This window comes from Maniola jurtina, chromosome Z, assembly GCF_905333055.1.
Source record: "Maniola jurtina chromosome Z, ilManJurt1.1, whole genome shotgun sequence".
NCBI classification, from domain to species: Eukaryota; Metazoa; Arthropoda; class Insecta; order Lepidoptera; family Nymphalidae; genus Maniola; species Maniola jurtina.
In genome coordinates this window covers 12,132,584-12,153,725 of record NC_060058.1, presented here as the reverse complement: position 1 = coordinate 12,153,725, position 21,142 = coordinate 12,132,584, and the positions used below count along the sequence as shown (strand labels likewise).

At 35.9% G+C, this 21,142-nt stretch overlaps 1 protein-coding gene across 1 annotated transcript in view; it reads right to left on the bottom strand.

Moving 5' to 3' along the window:
• Positions 1 to 8,027: 8,027 nt before the first annotated feature.
• The window catches only part of LOC123880516 (glutamate receptor 1-like), a 211,625-nt gene continuing 198,510 nt past the window's right edge, over positions 8,028 to 21,142 (bottom strand). The window contains exons 13-21 of the mRNA XM_045928663.1: positions 18,339 to 18,503; positions 15,673 to 15,807; positions 12,320 to 12,408; positions 11,535 to 11,685; positions 10,761 to 10,771; positions 10,264 to 10,449; positions 9,592 to 9,694; positions 8,826 to 9,089; positions 8,028 to 8,102 (exon numbers count right to left, since the gene is read on the bottom strand). Coding sequence (XP_045784619.1) covers positions 8,028 to 8,102; positions 8,826 to 9,089; positions 9,592 to 9,694; positions 10,264 to 10,449; positions 10,761 to 10,771; positions 11,535 to 11,685; positions 12,320 to 12,408; positions 15,673 to 15,807; positions 18,339 to 18,503 — 1,179 coding nt within the window. The remainder of the gene's footprint in view (positions 8,103 to 8,825; positions 9,090 to 9,591; positions 9,695 to 10,263; positions 10,450 to 10,760; positions 10,772 to 11,534; positions 11,686 to 12,319; positions 12,409 to 15,672; positions 15,808 to 18,338; positions 18,504 to 21,142) is intronic.

The following is a 21,142-nucleotide window of genomic DNA, read 5'->3' as shown; positions in this document are numbered from 1 at the left end:
ACATTTTTAAGCGAATTGCTGGATTAAAAGCGGTTTCGGCAATACTCAACCGTGCGAAATTAACTGCGTGAACTGCAACATTTCATTATCATAATTAATTATTAATTAAAAAGGAAAAGTGGTTTATGGCGATAAACCTGACTTTTTTGACAATAATTAACAAATTTTGTTTTAATTTAATTACAAACTTGTTTTAAAAGCTACTTTTGATTTAATGATAGTAGGTATAAGATCGGGAATAACAGAAGTTCATATCCTCATTTGTTATTCCAAATTCAATTGGCGATACATACATCATTTAACTACTCACAGTACTGTTGCACAACAGGCGGTTATTTAAGTTACGATCACGGTTAACGTTAAACGATGCTCAAAGTGCGTTGGTTACACACGTCAATATTCATACCTCTGTGATGGTAGTGAGTGGTGATTCTTTTCCAAATGAGAGACGAAGGTGGAAATTCTTTTCAACAAATCTCGTACTTGCTGATTACCTATTTCCCAAGTCGTCAAAGTGGCGAACAGTTTTCGAAAAATGTGCTGACATTAACAAAGATTTTTGAGATTTTAGTAGCTAAGAGGGGTTTCTCGTTCTCATTCAATAAAAACTAAATTACAAAACCAAAAATTGGCTCTCATTTGAATACTAACCAAACAAACTCAATAAAATTTTGCCGCTACTAATATCTATGTCTATAGTTTTCCAGATTCCTGTTAAAATATTCACTTTCAAAGTTATACGGTCTCAAGAATTTACATACAAATGTTTAAAAAAGTGTAATTTTAAAACTAGTTATTTTTCCGAACATCTGGCTAACCACAGACATAGGTACCTAATAGTTTCTAGACCGTGTCTAGTGTCTACAAAATTACATCGAGTTGGTCAATATGCAAATGAGAACCAAACTACGTCAAATATGAAGCGAGTGAAAGAGAAACCACCGGTTTTCAGCCTTTTATTGACGGACGGATGCGACCGCACGTCCCTTTACTCAATATCTACCTAAGAACAGTGCTACCACTTTTATAAGGCGCATCGGCGCAATTCATTTGCGCAGAACAGCCCAACCTAACTCACCAATGAAATATAGACTTTATTATTTGACGTTAAGATTTTAAACACAACAGAGACTCGTGCTATCTCGCTCATAATTCACGCGTACAAATCATGGTGCGTAGCCAACATCCAATAGCGAATAAATGCAGCTTATGATTGGCTGAGATAATTTCGCGCCATTTAAAAATTAGATTTCATATCAGCGTAACTTATTAAAGTGATAGTGCTGTAGTCTTAATTCCTTGTAACATCATTCATTAGTTTCACGATCACATAATTAACCACATTACAATTTATATTTTTTGGCACTTCTTTTTACAATCGATCACAGAGCTAGATTTTCTGCCCACTAGCATTTAACATCATAAAGGGATCAAAATCTACTTCGAAGAAACACCGTTTACGAATTTCAGATAACTCATTTATATAGATGGTGGCTACCAGATGATATTAATTTAATCTACAAATTTTACAAATTATCTTTATTATTAAAAATATTTCGACTCAATTTGAAATTAAACTTCTAATTAATTTACGTTGTTTTACTATAGTCACCCACCTTATGTGCCAAGAAAATACCTTATTTACCAGTGTACCGTACCTTATTTACCAGTGACTTAGGGCCTTTTCACTAACATACAAGTGTAAATTAAAAATTTATAACACCCCCGACAAGTAAGGTTACAGTAACTAGAAAAGAGCTGATAACTTTCAAACAGCTGAACCGATTTTCTTGGATTATAGCTAAGAACACTCTCGATCAAGCCACCTTTCAAACAAAAAAACTGAATTAAAATCGGTTCATTAGTTTAGAGGAGCTACGGTGCCACAGATAACAGATACACACGTCCAACTTATAACACCCCTCTATTTGGGTCGGGGGTTATAAATAAGTCTTATTCGAGCGTAAACTCGATATTTTGGCAGGTTTTTAATATAAAAACTGTAATTACGCCCAATTTATTCCTCGATTAAATGTCACTCGACGTTTGGTGAAATCGGCACTAGGGTGGTTCACAAATACTCGGAACTTTTATAATCTGTAGTATTCCTGTAATCTTACAAATCGTGCAGTTTTGCAATAGTTCAAAAACAGGTAAATAAGGCATTTCTACATAAAGTAAACACTTTGGTTTTGAAAAAGATAGCTTATTTCAATAATTTTGATTGACCTTCATATTGTGATAACTTCTACGGAAAATTATGAAAACATACAATAAGTAAATGTGTATTTAATAAACAGTAGGTACTTATTATAAATAGATATCTGTACTAAATGTCTCGACCAAAGCTTTATAAAGGACGGAAGCTTAACAATTAAGATTTAAGAAGCTATTAGGCTTAGATTAATCTCAGCCCAAGTAGAGACTATAGAAAACATCTCAGTTAATATGTATATTTATATCAACGAAAAATAGGTTTGAACGCACTACTTCATTATTTTAATAGAATTTACTTTGATGATAGCTAAAATTATAGAGGTAGAACAATCTGCTTGTACCAAACCCTAAAACGTTTAAAAGAAACTATATTATTACTTATTCAACAATATTTAAAACGTACCAATGTCAAGTCAGATTTTGATTTAATCTAAGCCATGAGAGCTATTTGTTTTAAAATAAATAAACTGAAAAATTATAATTTATTCCACTCGCATACAACAACTTCATAACATTTAACATTCCTTTGATATGAGCTTCTTATAGTGCCTTTGGCAATTAAAGTTATAGTATATTAGAGATATTATCAGTTATAATTTATTATCTAGGAAGTTATAACCACGAGCCAAATTTTTAGGTGATAGGTAATATACACACATAATTATCTAATGGCACATACATATTTTTTTAAAACTTATCACCAATTAAAATTGTTATACTATAAAAATCTATAGATGAAGTAAAAAAGGTGTAATAAAATTGATTAAAGAAAGTTGAAGAAAGAATATCCATTATAGACACTAACTACCAAAGGTGAGCATTACAACTGAAGAAGACATTAAATATGAATAAAAAATCTTAAGATTCGAATTTAGCTAAATTTGGGACTACCTACAAGATAGGTACAGCACTTTCATTAAGACTCCCATTATAATTCGGCTATTATATAAAATAAATGAAAAAAAATAAAAGAATAATGATTGAGATGTAAATTCATATTAATAATAACAACTCTTGATTGTATTATTAATTACAACCAACAGTTATAATTATATTTATAAAATTACCATTGATATCATAAACCCTTCGAAATAGGGTTTTCGGGCTATGGTTCTCGTGCGTAAATAAAACACTACAGCGTACCTATATGCTTATTTGTACCATAATTTTTTCTGCAAGTTTCTTATAAATAACTTGTGTAATACACAAAAGTCTTAGTTCAATGATTTTTACTACCTACTGATAAGAGGTAGGCTCTTATCAGTAGGTAGAAAAAATCATTGAACTTATTTATTTAATATAAAAGAAATGGTACGTAAATATTTGACTTCACCCACCCTATTTCAAAGGACTTATAGCACTCCAACCTAGTGATAAATAATATCCGTGGTTGAATGGACTAGAGTAGGTATCAGATTGGACCAAAGTACAAGGTTAACATAAAAAGAAAAAGTCGCCCGATTTCTGAGAGTAGATAAATTATATCTACGCAAATTAGCTAAGAAAATAAAACTTTGCGCTCTTACGTAAACGTACACCCTACCAAAGTTTCATTACAATTTGATCAGTGGTTTAGCAATGCATAGAATACAAACGCACAAACATTGATTTTTTATATAAATAGATTTAATTTTCTATGATCACTTTCATTTAAGTGAACAACAAGCATATGTTTATTGTTCATCAAAGAGTTAAACTGAGCTATCGAAACATTTTCAGCAATTTTACAATAAAAGCTATCAGGCGACTTATACTCGTAGAATGTAGATAAAAAAAAAATAGATAAATAGGTGATGGAAAAGTAGGAATGAACAAGAAACATTTATAATATGCCCTATCTAAATGTTTAAGCTTACAACTAGACACGTAATTTTAAAAGACCCTGATAATATATCTACTTGGTAAGATCCGACGATTTTAGAATAATGAGAACATTCATATTATAATTACATTTAACACTTATGGGAAGCCACACATATAAAAGTAAATTAGCGCAAACGTTTCTGTGAATGCGATTTAGCTACACAAATATTTGCGCAAATTTATTTTTATATAGTTATTATCAGTAATAATTATGTGGTTTCCATACACAGCAAGACATTGACAAAATGCATTGTCATACTTAATAGAATTTCTTCGCGTTTCACCGTTTTTTTTTTTGCAACTCGCTGTATTTCGCTTTAGGGTCTCCCCATATCTATCGACGCAGAATCGGCTTGAGCCAGTCCGAAAAAACTTTATGTCTACGATATGGTTCGGTTCGGACGACGCGAAAATGGTGCCTTGCCGATTTGCCAATCGAATCCTCCTGGCGCTGATAGTAGGTAATCGAAATCGGCATGCTTACATCTCTTGTACAAAGTGTAACCAGAACGTTAGCAAAAACTTAGGATTAGATATTATATTATACTACCTAACACAATCACATAAAAACAACCGATTGCCATATTTTGTAGTTTTGGTGATTTTGTACTTCTCAAACCCACAATGTATAGCGTGAAATGCCTCCGCATTGACCCCGAGTGGGTACCTATTTACGTAACCTCGGTGACCTCTAGCATCAGTCAGATGTTTAATATGCAATATATTGTGACCTTTTAAACAACAGGATTTTTAAAATGAAATTTTCGCGTTTTTTTTGTGTATCCTATCAGTAATCATCAATAGTATCACCTATCTTCGTTTTTGCTAGCGTTCTAGTTCTTGTATTGTATCTAGACGGCTGATTGGCTTCAATCGGCTGGGTTGACACGCATACGGTTTTAAGCCAATTCCACATCGGGTCCCCCATATATAGATATCTTAACGATCTCATTCTTAACGATATCTTAGCGCCTCCTTGTTCGTGAATTTTAAAGAGATTTTTAAGAAAAGAAGTAGTACAGTTGGCGTAAAATCATCAAATCGACATATTGAAATCGTTCAGAAACTAATAAAGATGGCTTCAAAGATTACCAATGTTGTGCTAAAATAACAGTTTCATTTAAATTAGAGTATAGTACAAAACTATTTTTTTAGAGAAGTTAATACCTACATATAACAAGTTTAAGTCAACCATTAGTAACTTAAGGAAATCATTAGAAAGGCCTTACAATTAGGGTAGCTTACCGAATGTTGTATCAATATTAATCTAATAAGTAGCTTAATAACGTCTTTATCGTTGTGTCTGATTTTTGATGTTCTATCTTTACAATAAAGACGGAAAAACAGTTGGCATTTTGGAATATTCACCCCCTGTATATAAGAATTAGGTTGTGTTAAATACGTTGATGAGCAAATCTTAGTACTTAAAAAAACCGTTACATAATGACACCGTTATTATGATAGCAGAAGAAATATTATGATCTTATAATACTTTCTAAATATAATATTTACAATACTTAAATTATTAATTAACAGTCATTCTTCAGTCACATACCGTATCAATACACATACAGTATCATAGCTGTGCATTGATAGTAATATTTAACTCTTAGCTCCTACTCGTAGACTTATAACTACCTCTTGTAATGTATGTACACTATTATTATCAGTGTCATGTCTTGGGCCTAGTTAACAGAGCTCTCTCCGTCACTCGTTTCATACAATCGTAGTTCCGATTTCATTTGAATATTAAGCAACCAAAGTCCATGAAATTTTGCAGACATATTCTACTACTAAACTAATTTCTGTGTCTGTGGTGTTTTAGATTTTTCTAAAAATATGTAGTTTTAAAATTACAGGGGCTCAAAGATTTGTATGAAAATTTTTAAGACCGCGTAACTTTGAAACCGAATATTTTAACAGAAATCTGGAAAACCACAGACATAGATATTAATTAGTTTCTAGAATATGTCTGCAAAATTTCATGGACTTTGGTTGCTTAATATTCAAATGAAATTGAAACTACGATTGTATGAAACAAGTGACGGAGAGAGCCCTCTTAATAAATGTCATGTTTCCTTTTCATTATCTCTTAATTTTTTTTACTTTTACTGTTTTCATTTGGCATAATATGTTCATTATGTTTATGGTAATGATTATCAAGTCTGAAATCTATTGGGGACAAAAAGATCTCAAGCAGGTATAATAGTTTGCTTAGTATCTTTGGTTGGGGTTGATAGTATGAAAATCAATATTTACAAAAGTTGATGATATGAAATGCGTTAAGATGGTATTTATACTGGTAATTTTTTTTAGATGATTTACAGACACCATAAATACACAGGCAGACGTACAAAGATTACATAACCCGTAGACCAATCTGAAGGTAGGTATAATATATCTATGCAGTGGGACTTGTGCCCTTTGGTTGTAACTGCCTGAGCAAGCAGTCATGTTTCAACTACAGATTGGACTACTAGTTTTATGATAACTGTAGCATTCTGCATTATAATTAACTAGAGGATGCCCGCGACTTCGTCCGCGTGGATTTAGGTTTTTAAAGATCCCGTGGGAACTGTTTGATTTTCCGGGATAAAAAATTGCTTATGTCAATTACAGGGACGCAAGCTACCTCGGTACCTTTCATACGAATCGATCTAGCGGATGAGTATTTAGGAGTCCCGCAGGAACTGTTGGTTTTTCCGGGATAAAAAGTAGCCTATGTCCTTCCCCGGAATGTATCCTAAGTCTGTACAAAATTTCATTAAAATCGGTTCAGCGGTTGAGCCGTGAAAGCGTAGCAGACAGACAGACAGACAGACACACTTTCGCATTTATAATATTAGTATGGATATATAAGTAATACCGGCTGGACTCACATCTGCATTAGCAACAATCAAATAGTCATTATATATCGCTATTCAGAGTCGCAATACGACAGTTTGTATCACGGATTAGGATCGTCACACTGTTAGTAGCTGTTAACAGGGCTCTCTCCGACACTCGTTTCATACAATCGTAGTTCCAATTTCATTTGAATATTAAGCAACCAAAGTCCATGAAATTTTGCAGACATATTCTAGAAACTTATATCTGTATCTGTGGTGTTTTAGATTTTTCTAAAAATATGTAGTTATAAATTACAGGGGCTCAAAGATTTGTATGTAAATTTTTAAGACCGCGTAACTTTGAAACCGAATATTTTAACAGAAATCTGTAAAACCACAGACATAGATATTAGTTTCTAGAATATGTCTGCAAAATTTCATGGACTTTTGTTGCTTAATATTCAAATGAAATTGGAACTACGTTTGTATGAAGCGAGTGACGGAGAGACCCCTCTTAATAGCTGTCAAACATGTTTTAGGGATTTCTAGGGCAACTGTACAAATTGTCAAAGGAGACGTTATAGTATTTACATAAGTTACGGTGTATTATGTAACAGTTTTTCAGTACCTCTACGAAAATTATAAAGATGGCATCTAGCATGGCCGCCAAGAAGTGTTGCACAAAGGAGTTGAACCTCTCAAAATGTAAATGTAAGATGAAATACTTGATAATACAATGTGATCTACCGATGACGATAGAGAAGTTATGATGTATAAATACCTTTGATAATAAAATTTAAAGGTTCAACTTAAGGTGGTCATGCTAGACCTGTGGACAGAAAGGGCACGCTTGCTTCTCTTTGCGTGATGATGTGTTTAAGGGCGTCAGACGAAAATATGCTTTAACGTGCATGTGTAGAGTAGGATATCCCACGAAGGCCTCTACACTTCACAACTTTTTTTTAGCAGCCCTGGATCTAAGATGTTTCTATGCAGTTCTAGCTTTCGGTGCGAGAACTGTGTGAAGAAATCTACACTTTAAAGTTGGTATAGTTCGAAGGAGTCCGAGAGACGCCGGGCGCGACGATGGTTGCGTGGCCCTGCGCCGGAGGCTTCGGATCAGACTTGAGTGAAACTTGCTTGGAGCTCCGGCTCCTCTTGAGTGGCGGCGCCTTGGCTTTCAGATGCGTAATACTGTTGACAAAATATGTAGCTAGATTGTCTAGTATCTTCTTCTTTCTTTATTTTTGCAAGTTGCGGTTACTAAAAAAGCGGTGTCGCTATATGTAAACAGTGTGGTTTCTTGTAGAGCGGGATTTCTGCGTTTTTTTATCTTTAAAGTTAGCTAGATTACCTGGGCTTAAATTAATTACCATATCCTAGGAATATCATAGTCATCTTAGACTGCAACATCATCACGTATGTACCAATTGTGCCACCACGCGAGTTTACAAGGAAAGGGCTGTCGAATAAAATAAAAAGGAACCGATGCCGTTGCGTTGCAGTGCCATTGCATTCTCTTCTACACAACCTTCTGACCTTACACTGAAAAACAGCGCTGAGGTAGTGTACCCACGTACAATACTAAAGCATTACGCTAAGGCAATTCCTTTTTTGGGACAGTTTACGCCACAGACACACATCCGGTTTTATAGATCACTGTTCTTTTTTAGGTTAATTCTAATTCCATGCAATTCAACTAAGAACGTTGCCGCTTTTGTTATACACGTACACTATCTTTATATTGAAGGTGGTTTTCTCGGTTGAAATGCATGGAAAGTCGTAGTTTAAGACAGTATTTGTGATCTTTTTTCTGTGTGTGTGTGAGTTTTGTGCTGTGTATGTACTGTGTTTGCCCTATGGTACCAAATAAAATAATAGAAGAAAAAGAAAGAAAGATAAATCAAAGTCCCTCACCCCAGAATAAGCACCGCCGTTCCACTCCAACCGCTCCTGTTCCTCACGAGGTTCTCGACGCTGTGGCGTGGAATCGTTCTCCGGCGCATTCCGATTCGCGTTCTCTCGAAGAGCCTTCATCAGGGCTCGCTGCGCACGCGCAGCCTGCGAGCGGCCGTGCAAGATGAACTCCAGCAAAGCGACCATAAGGGCCAGGGTCAGTCCACCCACCAAAACGTAGAACAAACCAGCCACTTGGTTCAGAGTCAACTCCTTGCCTTGGATCTGGAACAATTTAGGAGGTAAATCTCGGGTTTGTAATTAGCTTGGTTATTTGGTGAGCCCGTATAATGTGACTTTTTATTGCAATTATCTCCAATTGGCCGACATATTTTTCTCATTCTTGCTGCAACTGTGAATATCAACCAATAATAGCTAAAATTCTCAATTGTAGCGAGAAAACCACAAATTCAGTCAATCACAACAAGAGCAGCAATGTGATTAACTTTTATGCTGAAGAGGCTGTATGACGATGGAGGAGGACGCTGGACTTTTGTACTGTTCGAGCAGCGAAAGTTCGATAGGCCAATCACGCATGAGAAACAGAGTTCAACCTTAGAGACGCTAAGACCTTAGAGACCTTCAGGAAAAACGCTCGTGAATTTTATCTTCTTCCAAGCACATGTAATTAAATTATAATATTTGATCAGATAGTTTGTTTCCGCCTTGACATCCAAGAATTTTCAATAAGTTATTGTAGCAAAAGAGATTTTTTGACTTATAATACCTCATTATCAGTTGCGCATTTCGTGTCAATAAACCAGATGCGTATGAGGCGTTGCAGCTCTCCCTCCTCCCGTAGAGCTTGTAAAGCCAGGTTCACACCGTCCCTGCAAGTACGCACTTAAAATAATGCAGTGAATACATATTACCAAAAGCAACCCCCGCTTTCGCAACGCAAACACAATGTAGATACTAGTAAATCGCAACGACAATTTCGCTATTGCGCAAATTTTGACAAATATGACAAACTGGTATAGGGCTTAATTTATTTTACACCACGACTGAACAATCGTTAACATAGCACCTTTGCGTCTGGAAGATTGACTACCATGAAATACTTCGAAGATAATATCTTCTTTAACAGAACGCAATCCGTGGAAAGGTCCTATGTAGAATAAATTAGGCCTTAACACACTAACAACGATGACCGCACGGATACGCGTACGCAACGCCAATCCGCGCGGTTAACCGTCCATCGCAAGCTCAAAACATGTTGTGAACACATATTTGGATTCGCTTATCCGCGAAGTCGGCACTTCAGTTGCTTCTTCGTGCGGATAGGCGGATCCATTAAAATCTTGATTTATTTAACCCAAAGAGCAATAATTATCTTACTCCGCTCAACCGTGACATGCGAACTGCTGCGGCAGTCAGTGCCATGTGTCATTCGCCTTACCGTAGCTTAGATCCTTTCGGGAAAGCAATCGCGAACTCCTTGACTCCTGACTGAGTCACCGAGATCATCAGCTCACACGGCTTTTCATCGTCTAGGAAGGTGGTGGGTGATATAAATCCCATCCAGGGATGGTCGCCGTCTTCGCCTTGGATAGGTGGTGGTACCATTTGGTCCTGTACAACATTGCTTAGGTAAAGATTTGCCAAAGATTCCCTAATACAATGCTTCGTGGTCTCGGTTTAGTTTGCTACCACGATCTCACATGTTTTTTATGGCGTGATGGCACTTGATGACAATCATGCTTAAAAAAAATGTTTGCACATGGTATGGTATGGTATCATGATGGCGTGGTACATGATAGGTATGGGTATATGGCATGGCCTCTTGCTAAACCTCCAAGAAGCCCACGATGCATTGCAGTGACGTATATTTTGTGCATGTGCGTGTGTATGTTCATGCATTTCTTTTACATGCAGGCATCATGCAGGTGATAATACATGGTAGCGAGCTAAATCGCGACCACGGTATCAAAGAGAGGCATTTTTGGCATTTTTAAAAATCGATAAGTGTAAACAAGGTGAAAGAAGACCAAAATCTTGTTAAAAATAGCACAACTAAAACTGGTCATTTTTTGCTTTACTTATGTTAGAGTTTTTTTAATTTAATCAATAGCGAATAACATATCGTCTTCCAATTGCTCATTTTATAATACAAAGATTAGCATATGAAAGTTGGCTGAACGTCATCACATTTCACTGTGTGTGTGTGTGTGTTACTCTTTCACGAAAAACAACTGGACGAATTTGGCTGAAATTTGGAATGGTGATAGATTATAACCTGATTAACACATAGGCTACTTTTTATCCTGGATAATCAAACAGATTCTATAGGATTTAAAAAACCTAAATCCACGCGAACGAAGTCGTAGGCATCAGCTAGTATTTTCATACTAGCTGATACCCGCGACTTCGTTCGCGTGGATATAGGTTTTTTATAATTCCCGTGGGAACTCTTTGATTTTCCAGGATAAAAAGTAGCCTATGTGCTAATCCAGGGTATAATCTATCTCCATTGTAAATTTAAACCCAATCCGTCCAGTAGTTTTTGCGTGAAAGAGTAACAAACATACACACACACACACACATACAAACTTTCTTCTTTATAATATTATATATAGTGTGATTTATAATATTATAGTGTGACAGTATTTACATGTCCAGTATGTTTAGGAAAGATCTAAATATTATGGCTATAAAGTAAACGTTCGTTACCTGAGGACACTTGGTGACTTTTGTGTAGGAGCGCAGAGGCTCATTTATGCGGTTGATGGTCAAGAACGAAGCCATGTTTGCGGTATACGTGGCGATTACGATCAGTGCGAAGAAGCACCACACAGCGCTCACGATTCTTCCAGAAAATGACCTTAAAGTGGAATTTACACGTTGACATTAATGTTACGCAACTAATTTCAATACGCATGAAATTAGAAAATTTGCTCTTTAACAATGCTCTCTCCGTCACTTGCTTCATACAATCGTAGTTCCAATTTCATTTGAATATTAAGCAACCAAAGTCCATGAAATTTTGCAGATATATTCTAGAAACTAATATCTGTGTCTGTGGTGTTTTAGATTTTTCTAAAAATATGTAGTTTTAAAATTACAGGGGCTCAAAGATTTGTATGTAAATTTTTAAGACCGCGTAACTTTGAAACCGAATATTTTAACAGAAATCTGGAAAACCACAGACATAGATATTAGTTTCTAGAATATGTCTGCAAAATTTCATGGACTTTGGTTGCTTAATATTCAAATGAAATTGGAACTACGATGAAACGAGTGACGGAAGGAGCCCTCTTAACGCCAAGTTTTAAGGTTTAATTTTGAATGCAAGTATCAAATGATACCTTCCGGTAACTGGAGTACCTCTTTACTTAGTAGCCCAGAATGAAATCTAGTCTTTTGCGGCTGTATAGACATTTCATATATTATAAATCCCCTGGGCCGTGGATACAAAGCTTAACATTATGATGATCACAAAGCAACATGTTACTGACCTCGGGGCAATCTCACTGCCTTGTTGCAAAAATGAGCCCAGAGAGAACCATATTGAATTCCATAGGTTGAATTCGTTCACGACGGTGGTCTGTAACAATTAGTAACAATACAGCCTCGATAGCTCAACGGTTGAGAAGCGGACTGAATTCCGAAAGGTCAGCGGTTCAAACCCCACCCGTTGCACTATTGTCGTACCCACTCCTGGCACAAGCTTTACGCTTAATTGGGGGAAAGCGGAGTATTAGTCATGATTAGCATGGCTAATATTCTTATTAAAAAAAAAACCTGTATATTGTGAAATGACAGCTATTTTTGTGGCGATTCGAATTGCCCATTGATGGCGTAGAGCGACCCCTGTGGATACGCCCCACCTAGCGTACTAGAAGTACTGAAAGCTCAAATTGGCACTTTGTATCTAATTGTCTTCCTGTTGAACTATGTTGACAGAATATTACATCTCATATAGGAATATTATATCTCATCATATAATACAGGATATAACCAGAACGCTAGCAAAAATGAAGACAGGTGATAGTACTGATGATTACTGATAAGATACCATATGAAAAACTACGACTTTTTTTAAAATCCTGTATTTTTGAAAGTTCACAATATATTACAAAAAAACATCTGACTAACGCTAGAGGTCAACGAACGTTCCATAAATAGGTCACTCGAAGTCAGTGCCACGTCGTAAGTGGGGCATTGACCTGAGTTTTGCACGCTATACAATGCGGGTTTGAACAATACTATGTCACTTAAAGTATTGGATTGTGTTTGGGTAGTATAAAAACTTTAAGTGTTTGCTTGCGTTCTAGTTACATCCTGTATATAATGCATTTACTATTGCATACATTTTGAGAGCTCACTTGCCATTTTTAACCCCCGACCCAAAAGAGGGGTATTATAAGTTTGACGTGTGTGTCTGTGCATCGTGTATCTATGTATCTGTCTGTGGCAACGTAGCTCCTAAACTAATGAACCGATTTTAATTTAGTTTTTTTTTTGTTTGAAAGGCGGCTTGATCGAGAGTGTTCTTAGCTATAATCCAAGAAAATCGCTTCAGCAGTTTGAAAGTTATCAGCTCTTTTCTAGTTACTGTAACCTTCACTTGTGGGGGTTGTTATAAATTTTTAATTTACACTTGTTGCCTTGTGATAGTGACAGTTGATACATAAAGAGCTAAAATGGCGAATGAGATCTCAAAATGTACGCACAATACACACGTTTCAATACGAAATAGATATCAGCCATACTATGTATTTATAATTAGGAAAGTGTGTCTGTCTGTTACCTTTTCACAGCCTACTAACTGTCTAACTAATTTTGACGATTAACGTAGAGTGACGGATATAGATAAACCAATAATACGTTGTCCCGGCAAGAGTAATTTCTATTATCTTATTTAGAATTCTGTGACTATTACACTTTTGTTCAGTTTGACAGATTTCATAAATTAAACCAGGCAGTACAAAGTTCACGCTGTAATAGCAGTTTAAATAAATAGGGACAGGATTCAGGAACAATGCTCGTGTGTGAGCGAGTGTGTTTTCGATGGCATTTCTATTACCGTAATTAGAATTCAGTGACTATAACACTTTATGTTGCACTAATTAAAACAGGCAATTTGAAACAGGCAAAGCAAAGTTCGAGCTACAATAGTAGTTTAAATAAATAGGGGCAGGAACAAAGCTCGTATGTGAGCAAGTGTATTCGTTCCTAAAAGTTGTAACCTTTATATCATTAGCGCTTAAGTGGCTTTAATGAGAGGGGTGCACTTAGAGAAATATCACGGCAAAACGTTCTAAACGCCTTTGCCTTTAGTACAACTCCATCTCGATAACGTTGATAGGACATCGAATATCGAAACACTACCACGACTGGCAAACTAGAAACCGTATAAGGCTTGCAAATCCTCCGCCTCAGGGAAGTGAGAAAGTCATTTGTGGGAATGAGTGTAATATTTTATAATAAAATCCCAAAGTCAATTTTAGGCTTGCCTTTACACAAGTTTAAAAAATCTAGTGAAAGTAGGTATGCTCCTGAAAAAAGCACATTATACAATCGAAGATTATGTAAATGATAAAAAAGCATGGATTTGACTGCTTGTATGGCATAATATTTTTGAAAATCGAACACTTGAAAAGAGCAACTGCCGAGTTTCTTGCTGGTTCTTCTCGTTAGGAATGGCATTCCGAACTACTGGTAAATTATTTTGCCGATTCAAAAGCACTTGTAAAGTTTACTTGAATATAAATATATTCTGTTCTTTTCTACTCTATACAACAAAATATTAATTTATACCTACTAGTTATATTGTCAGAGTAAAATAAATTGTAACGACGCCACCAAAGGTCATGGCTGAAATGAGCGCTGCAGTAATCAAATACTGTAACTTCATGATGAGGCAGTAGCCGTTTTAGCTGATACACGAATTCTTACGTTTTTGTTTCTTTGTCAAAATACACTTTTAATATTTTGATAACTCGTACCTAATGTTTGTTTTCCATACCGGCGGTAGAGTCACAGACATACATGTGTTTGGACATAAAGGTCCAAACACATTTGTGCTGAGCTGCGAGACGTGACGTGAACGTGAACTCATATATAAAACACATTTGCTGCGCCGCGTCGCGTCGTGCAAAGTTTTCCTACATAAAATAAATAAATTTGCACGTCCTAAATGATTTTTATTTTATGCTTACTCAAACCCTATCAACGTTTTCGAGCTGTGCAAACTTGTGTTAAGCCTACTGGTGTAATGTGCCGGCCTCCCTTCGCGCTTACTTGCACAAACCGGCAGGGTTGGCCGATCAAATGGGCTCTTTGCTAAAAATGAAGCTGTGTTGGTAGTTTGGACATTCAATAAGTTACAGTGCGCATACATCGGAACTGACAGGGTTTTCAAAAAGATCGAAAGTTCGCATAAATGAGAATTTTAATCTAAATATTATTGTTTGTTGGTTAAAAATTTTAACAGGCTGTATCGTTATTTATATATATATATTTTCATAAAGAATATAAGCCATGCTAATCATGACTAATACTCCCCTTTCCCCCCAAGTAAGCGTAAAGCTTGTGCCAGGAGTGTGTACGACAATAGTGCAACGGGTGGGGTTTGAACCGCTAACCTTTCGGAATTCAGTCCACTCCTCAACCGTTGAGTTATCGAGGCTCTGTACGGTCAAGGTGCATCTATCTGTCAGTTTATCCTGCGAGAAGCCACTTGCTTATGTTTATAAGTGATGATCATCCTCTCGCTGACCCTCTACTGAACACATGTCTCCTCTCAGAGTAGAAGGATTTAGGCCATAGTCTGCCAAGCTGGCCTAGAGAAAATTGACGTACATACCCTAGTGGTAGCAATTTCGTTGTTCTCTGTAGTATGCGGCTCAGTGTACGACGTAACTCGCCACTCCCGCGGCGAGAACTTGGACACCAGGAACAGACAAAGACTGACGCCCACCAGGCTGCCGATGATACAGAACTGAAAATAAAGCTTTTATAAACTAACCTATCAAGTGCGTATAACAGCATGCACAGGCTTTCATCATAGTTCACGACAGTTAGGGAACTTTTTTAGGGTTCCGTACCTCAAAAGGAAAAACGGAACCCTTAAGTCAAAGTCAAAGTCAAAGTAAAAATCATTTATTCAAAGTAGGTACAATTGTACTCTTTTTGATGGTCGAAATTGTTAAATTTGTACGATATAGTGGTGATAATTAATTACACATTTATACTTTGTTGTCTGTCTGTCTGTTTGTCTGTCTGTCTGTCATCAAAAAAGTGTGCACGACAACCAACAGTGCGCCTGATTTATAGATGATACTTAATATAGACTGCCAAAGTATTGCTAGTGCTTAGTTGGCAGGCGCACTTTGAAAGCGAATGAACTTTATCAAGTAGTAGGTAAAAACGCAATTATGTGAAATATATATTTACATATATATGTGAAAGATTATTTAGAAAATAAATTTAGAAAAGACGGTTCCCGCGGGACTCGGACAAAGTCGCGGGCAATAGATAGTATGTAAATATAATTAACTTGCACGTAAGCAAAAAAAAGGAGTTAGGAAGATTATGGTAAACGCTTTGAACATTAGGCTACAGAATGCTGAATATTCTAAATAGGTATATTTGAATTTTTGCTTTCTTGGTTCGAATAAGATGGAAAGGTTTGTTTGATTTCTTTTTATATAAATTTAACTAGCTGACGCCCGCGACTTCTTCCGCGTGGATTTAGATTTTTAAAAATCCCGTAGACATTCTTTGATTTTCTGGAATAAAAAGTAACCTATGTAATATTCCAGGGTATAATCTATCTCCATTCCGAATTTCAGCCAAATCCGTTCAGTAGATTTTGCGTGAAAGAGTAACAAACGTTACGTTTTTTTTGCTATTGTATCGAGTGGCGTGTCAAATGAAAGAGGAGAAAATTTTGTGTTCATAGATATAGAAGTATATTAAAATAATATAACTACCAAGCAAACTCAATTTTACAATAATATTATATTATCTCCTACTGTAGGTAACTAGCGCTGACTTTAACCAAGTTTAAAATTGCTGTGGCTTAAGATTCTTAATAATTGATGATAAAACAAATATTTGTTTTATTTTAGTAGGTATATAACAAAGAAGCTATATTATTATAGATGTTGTGGTAACGAAAACAACTTCACTATCATAGTACGTTAGGTAGGTAGGTACACTTGTTAAGAGGGCTCTCACCGTCACTCGTTTCATACAATCGTAGTTCCAATTTCATTTGAATATTAAGCAACAAAAGTCCATGAAATTTTGCAGACATATTCTAGAAACTAATATCTATGTCTGTGGTTTTCCAGATTTCTGTTGAAATATTCGGTTTGAAAGTTACGCGGTCTTAAAAATTTTCATACAAATCTATGAGCCCCTGTAATTTCAAAACTACATATTTTTAAAACACCACAGATACAGATATTAGTTTCTAGAATATGTCTGCAAAATTTCATGGACTTTGGTTGCTTAATATTCAAATGAAATTGGAACTACGATTGTATGAAACGAGTGACGGAGAGAGCCCTGTTAATAGTTTTTTTTTCGGGTGCATTTTGAATTTTATTATTAATTTTATTTCACTAAGCGGTATTTTTAATACAAAAAAAAGTGAGGTAACTACCCACACATAAACCATAGCTCGTTACATTTGAATTTCGAATGACTTTTCTACTCTGGTTCCTTCAGAATCAATGCTTTTCTATGCTAGCGGTTAAAACGGACTTTTCCACGCAGATTTCGAACGACAAAAAAGCCTTTCTGAGCTAGGCAGATGAAAATATAATTTACTAGCTGATGCCCGCGACTTCGTCCGCGTGGATTTAGTTTGTTCGAAATCCCGTGGGAACTCTTTGATTTTCCGGGATAAAAAGTAGCCTATGTGCTAATTCAGGATATTATCTATCTTCATTCCAAATTTCAGCCAAATCCGTCCAGTAGTTTTTGCGTGAAGGAGTAACAAACATACACACACACACACACACACATATAAACTTTCGCCTTTATAATATTAGTGTGATTTTATTTCACTAAGCGGTATTTTTAATAGAAAAAAAAGTGAGGTAACTACCCACACATAAACCATAGTTCGTTACATTTGAATTTCGAATGACTTTTCTACTCTGGTTCCTTCAGAATCAATGCTTTTCTATGCTAGCGGTTAAAACGGACTTTTCCACGCAGATTTCGAACTACAAAAAAATCTTTCTGAGCGAGGCAGATGAAAATATAATTTACTAGCCGATGCCCGCGACTTCGCCCGCGTGGATTTAGGTATTTTGAAATCCCGCGGGAACTCTTTGATTTTCCGGGATAAAAAGTAGCCTATGTGCTAATCCAGGATATTATCTATCTCCATTCTCAAGTTCAGCCAAATCCATCTAGTAGTTTTTGCGTGAAGGAGTAACAAACATACACACACACACACACATACGCACACACATACAAACTTTCGCCTTTATAATATTATAGTGTGATTATTACCCATATTTCCTTAGACAGTGGGATAAGGAAGCTGAAGATGGTGTAGATGTTGGAAGGTGTGCTCCGCTTGGGCTTGGTGTCGAAGGACAGATACGGCTTGCTGAAGTCGATCACCTCTTGGCGCTCTCGGTTTACGGTCAATGGGGCTACCACGAGGTCCACCTCCTGGAAAAATATATTCATTTAGCTTCAACGTTTTAGGATGAAGAGCTAAAGTTGCCAGATAGAATAATAAGATCTTACTGTAAAAAATGTTTCAGCAAATAAAAAACTAAATAAAAAAAAAAAATAAAAAAAAAAAAAATAACCCGTAAAGTGCTAGTCGGATTCGCACACAAAGGGATATCGTTGTAAGTGATACGAGTATATAAGTAAGTAGTGTTATAACACTACTTTTATTTAAAACTAGAGGATGCCGCGACTTCGTCCGGATGGATTTAGGTTTTTAAAGATTCCGTGGGAACTGTTTGATTTTCCAGGATAAAAAGTAGTTTATATCCGTCCCCGGGATATACCTAAGCTAACTCTGTATCAAACGTCAGAATCGGTAAAACTGTTGGGCCGTGAAAATGTACCAGACAGACAGACAGACAGACACACTTTCGCATTTATAATATTAGTATGGATTAGCATGGTGGTCTTTTTGAAATTCGCCATATTGGTCTTTTTAATATTTGCTGTTATAGCGGCAATAGAAATTCACAGCCTGTAAAAATTTCAACTCTCTACCTATTACGGTTCATGAGATACAGTCTGCTAACAGACGGATGAACAGCGGAGGCTTTCTTGTTGGCATCCTTTGGTTACCGAACGCTAAAAATATAACTTATATATACAGATTTTTAGATTTTTTCTTTACTTATGCTGTCAGACCTTTCTTCTTGCCAAATTACATGATTCTAGCTGAATGGGACGTCATAGGTTTTTGAGTAACGAGTAGGTTAGGTTTTTAAAAATCTCGAGGGAACTTTTTGATTTCTTTAGTTAAAAAATTTCCTATGTGCCACTCCAGGTCTTTAACTGTAATCGTGCAAAAATTACTAGTTGTTGTTCTTTTGTAACGTGATTGAGCGATAAAGCAACAAACAAACACATACGTTTGCATTTACATAGTGAAGATTTTTTATAAGTACGTCATAGAGTACGGGTAAGCAATTTAAAATTATTCTGAACTAGCCGATGCCCGCGACTTCGCCCGCGTGGATTGAGGTTTTTTGAAATCCCGTGGGAACTCTTTGACTTTCCGGGTTAAAAAGTAGCCTATGTGCTAATCCAGGATGTTATCTATCTCCATTCCGAATTTCAGCTAAATCCGTCTAGTAGTTTTTGCGTGAAGGAGAAACAAACATACACACACACACATACACACAAACTTTTGACTTTAGTGTGATTTCAATAGAGTACTTATTTACTGAAATAAGCAGTTGTAACAAAGTCAGACGAAATCACACCACAAGAGACATTTTGATACGGAACCCTGAAAACAGTACCTAATAGCTTGGTACATATTATTAAAAATCTTTAAGCTATCAGTTATTGCGTTTGGGCAAACACATAAAAGTCATTCGCAATTTCATTTAGTTCATTCGACTTTCTATTCGTTTGTGCTTTTCAGGAAATGTTTTAGACAGTTGCATATTTGAGCCGGGAGCTCGAGCGAAATCGTATAGCCTGTAGGCTTAGCATGAAATTTTTCGTTTCATCGACTTTAATAGAATTCGAGCAATTTTATAGTGATAAAGTCACAGTTAAGTGAATCTAAATTTTCCCCTCTTTGTTTTAAAGTCTTATTCAGTATAATCGATATTATTTTTATAATTTTAAAACTATGGACCAATTCAAGCCTTAATTAAAATAAGAACCATTTTAATCCGAGGTTTTTGCTCAATAAAAATTTATTATTATTATTATATATTATAGCCACCAAAGAGTAAATGTATTATATTATAGCCACCGAGCTCATTTGACATTGATTGGTTCTACATTGTTGCTTCACTGAATATAATAATTTTTTTTTCGTAGAATAAAAATAAAGAGACAAATAGCTCCCGTGTGCCAATGTTGCATCTTTTTTTTTAATATTAGCCATGCTAATATCATGACTAATACTCCCCTTTCCCCTCCAATTAAGCGTAAAGCTTGTGCCAGGAGTGGGTACGACAATAGTGCAACGGGTGGGATTTGAACCGCCGACCTTTCGGAATTCAGTCCGCTCCTCAACCGTTGAGCTATCGAGGCTCAAATCTATTCTTAACGTAGGCTCAATCTATTCTTTACGTAAGTAAAAACTTCCTACGTTTATTGCAATATACCTACCTGTGACTACACAGTTAAATTCATAATAGACTATTGGAAAACCTCATCTCATGTGATGTTATGTCTTTACTCCAACTAAGTATATGTCTACCTTATCCGTTTACTAGTGATAAGTAACGCTAAGTTTATTGTGTTATTTTCGACCCAAAAAGAGAGGTGTTATAAGTAGTTTGACGTGTGTATCTGTGTATCTGTTTATCTGTGTATCTGTCTGTGGCATTGTAGCTCCTAAACTAATGAACCGATTTTAATTTATTTATTTTTGTTTGAAAGGTGGCTTGATCGCAAGTGTTCTTAGCCATTATCCAAGAAAATCGGTTCAGCCGTTTGAAATGTATCAGCTCTTTTCTAATTATTACTGTAACCTTCACTTGTCAGGGGTGTTATAAATTTTTAATTTACACTTGTTAATTTTGCACATACTTATAGATTGAAAAAGTCAGCATTTTGACAAATTGATGAGAACAATCCAGGAACGATTGAAGATT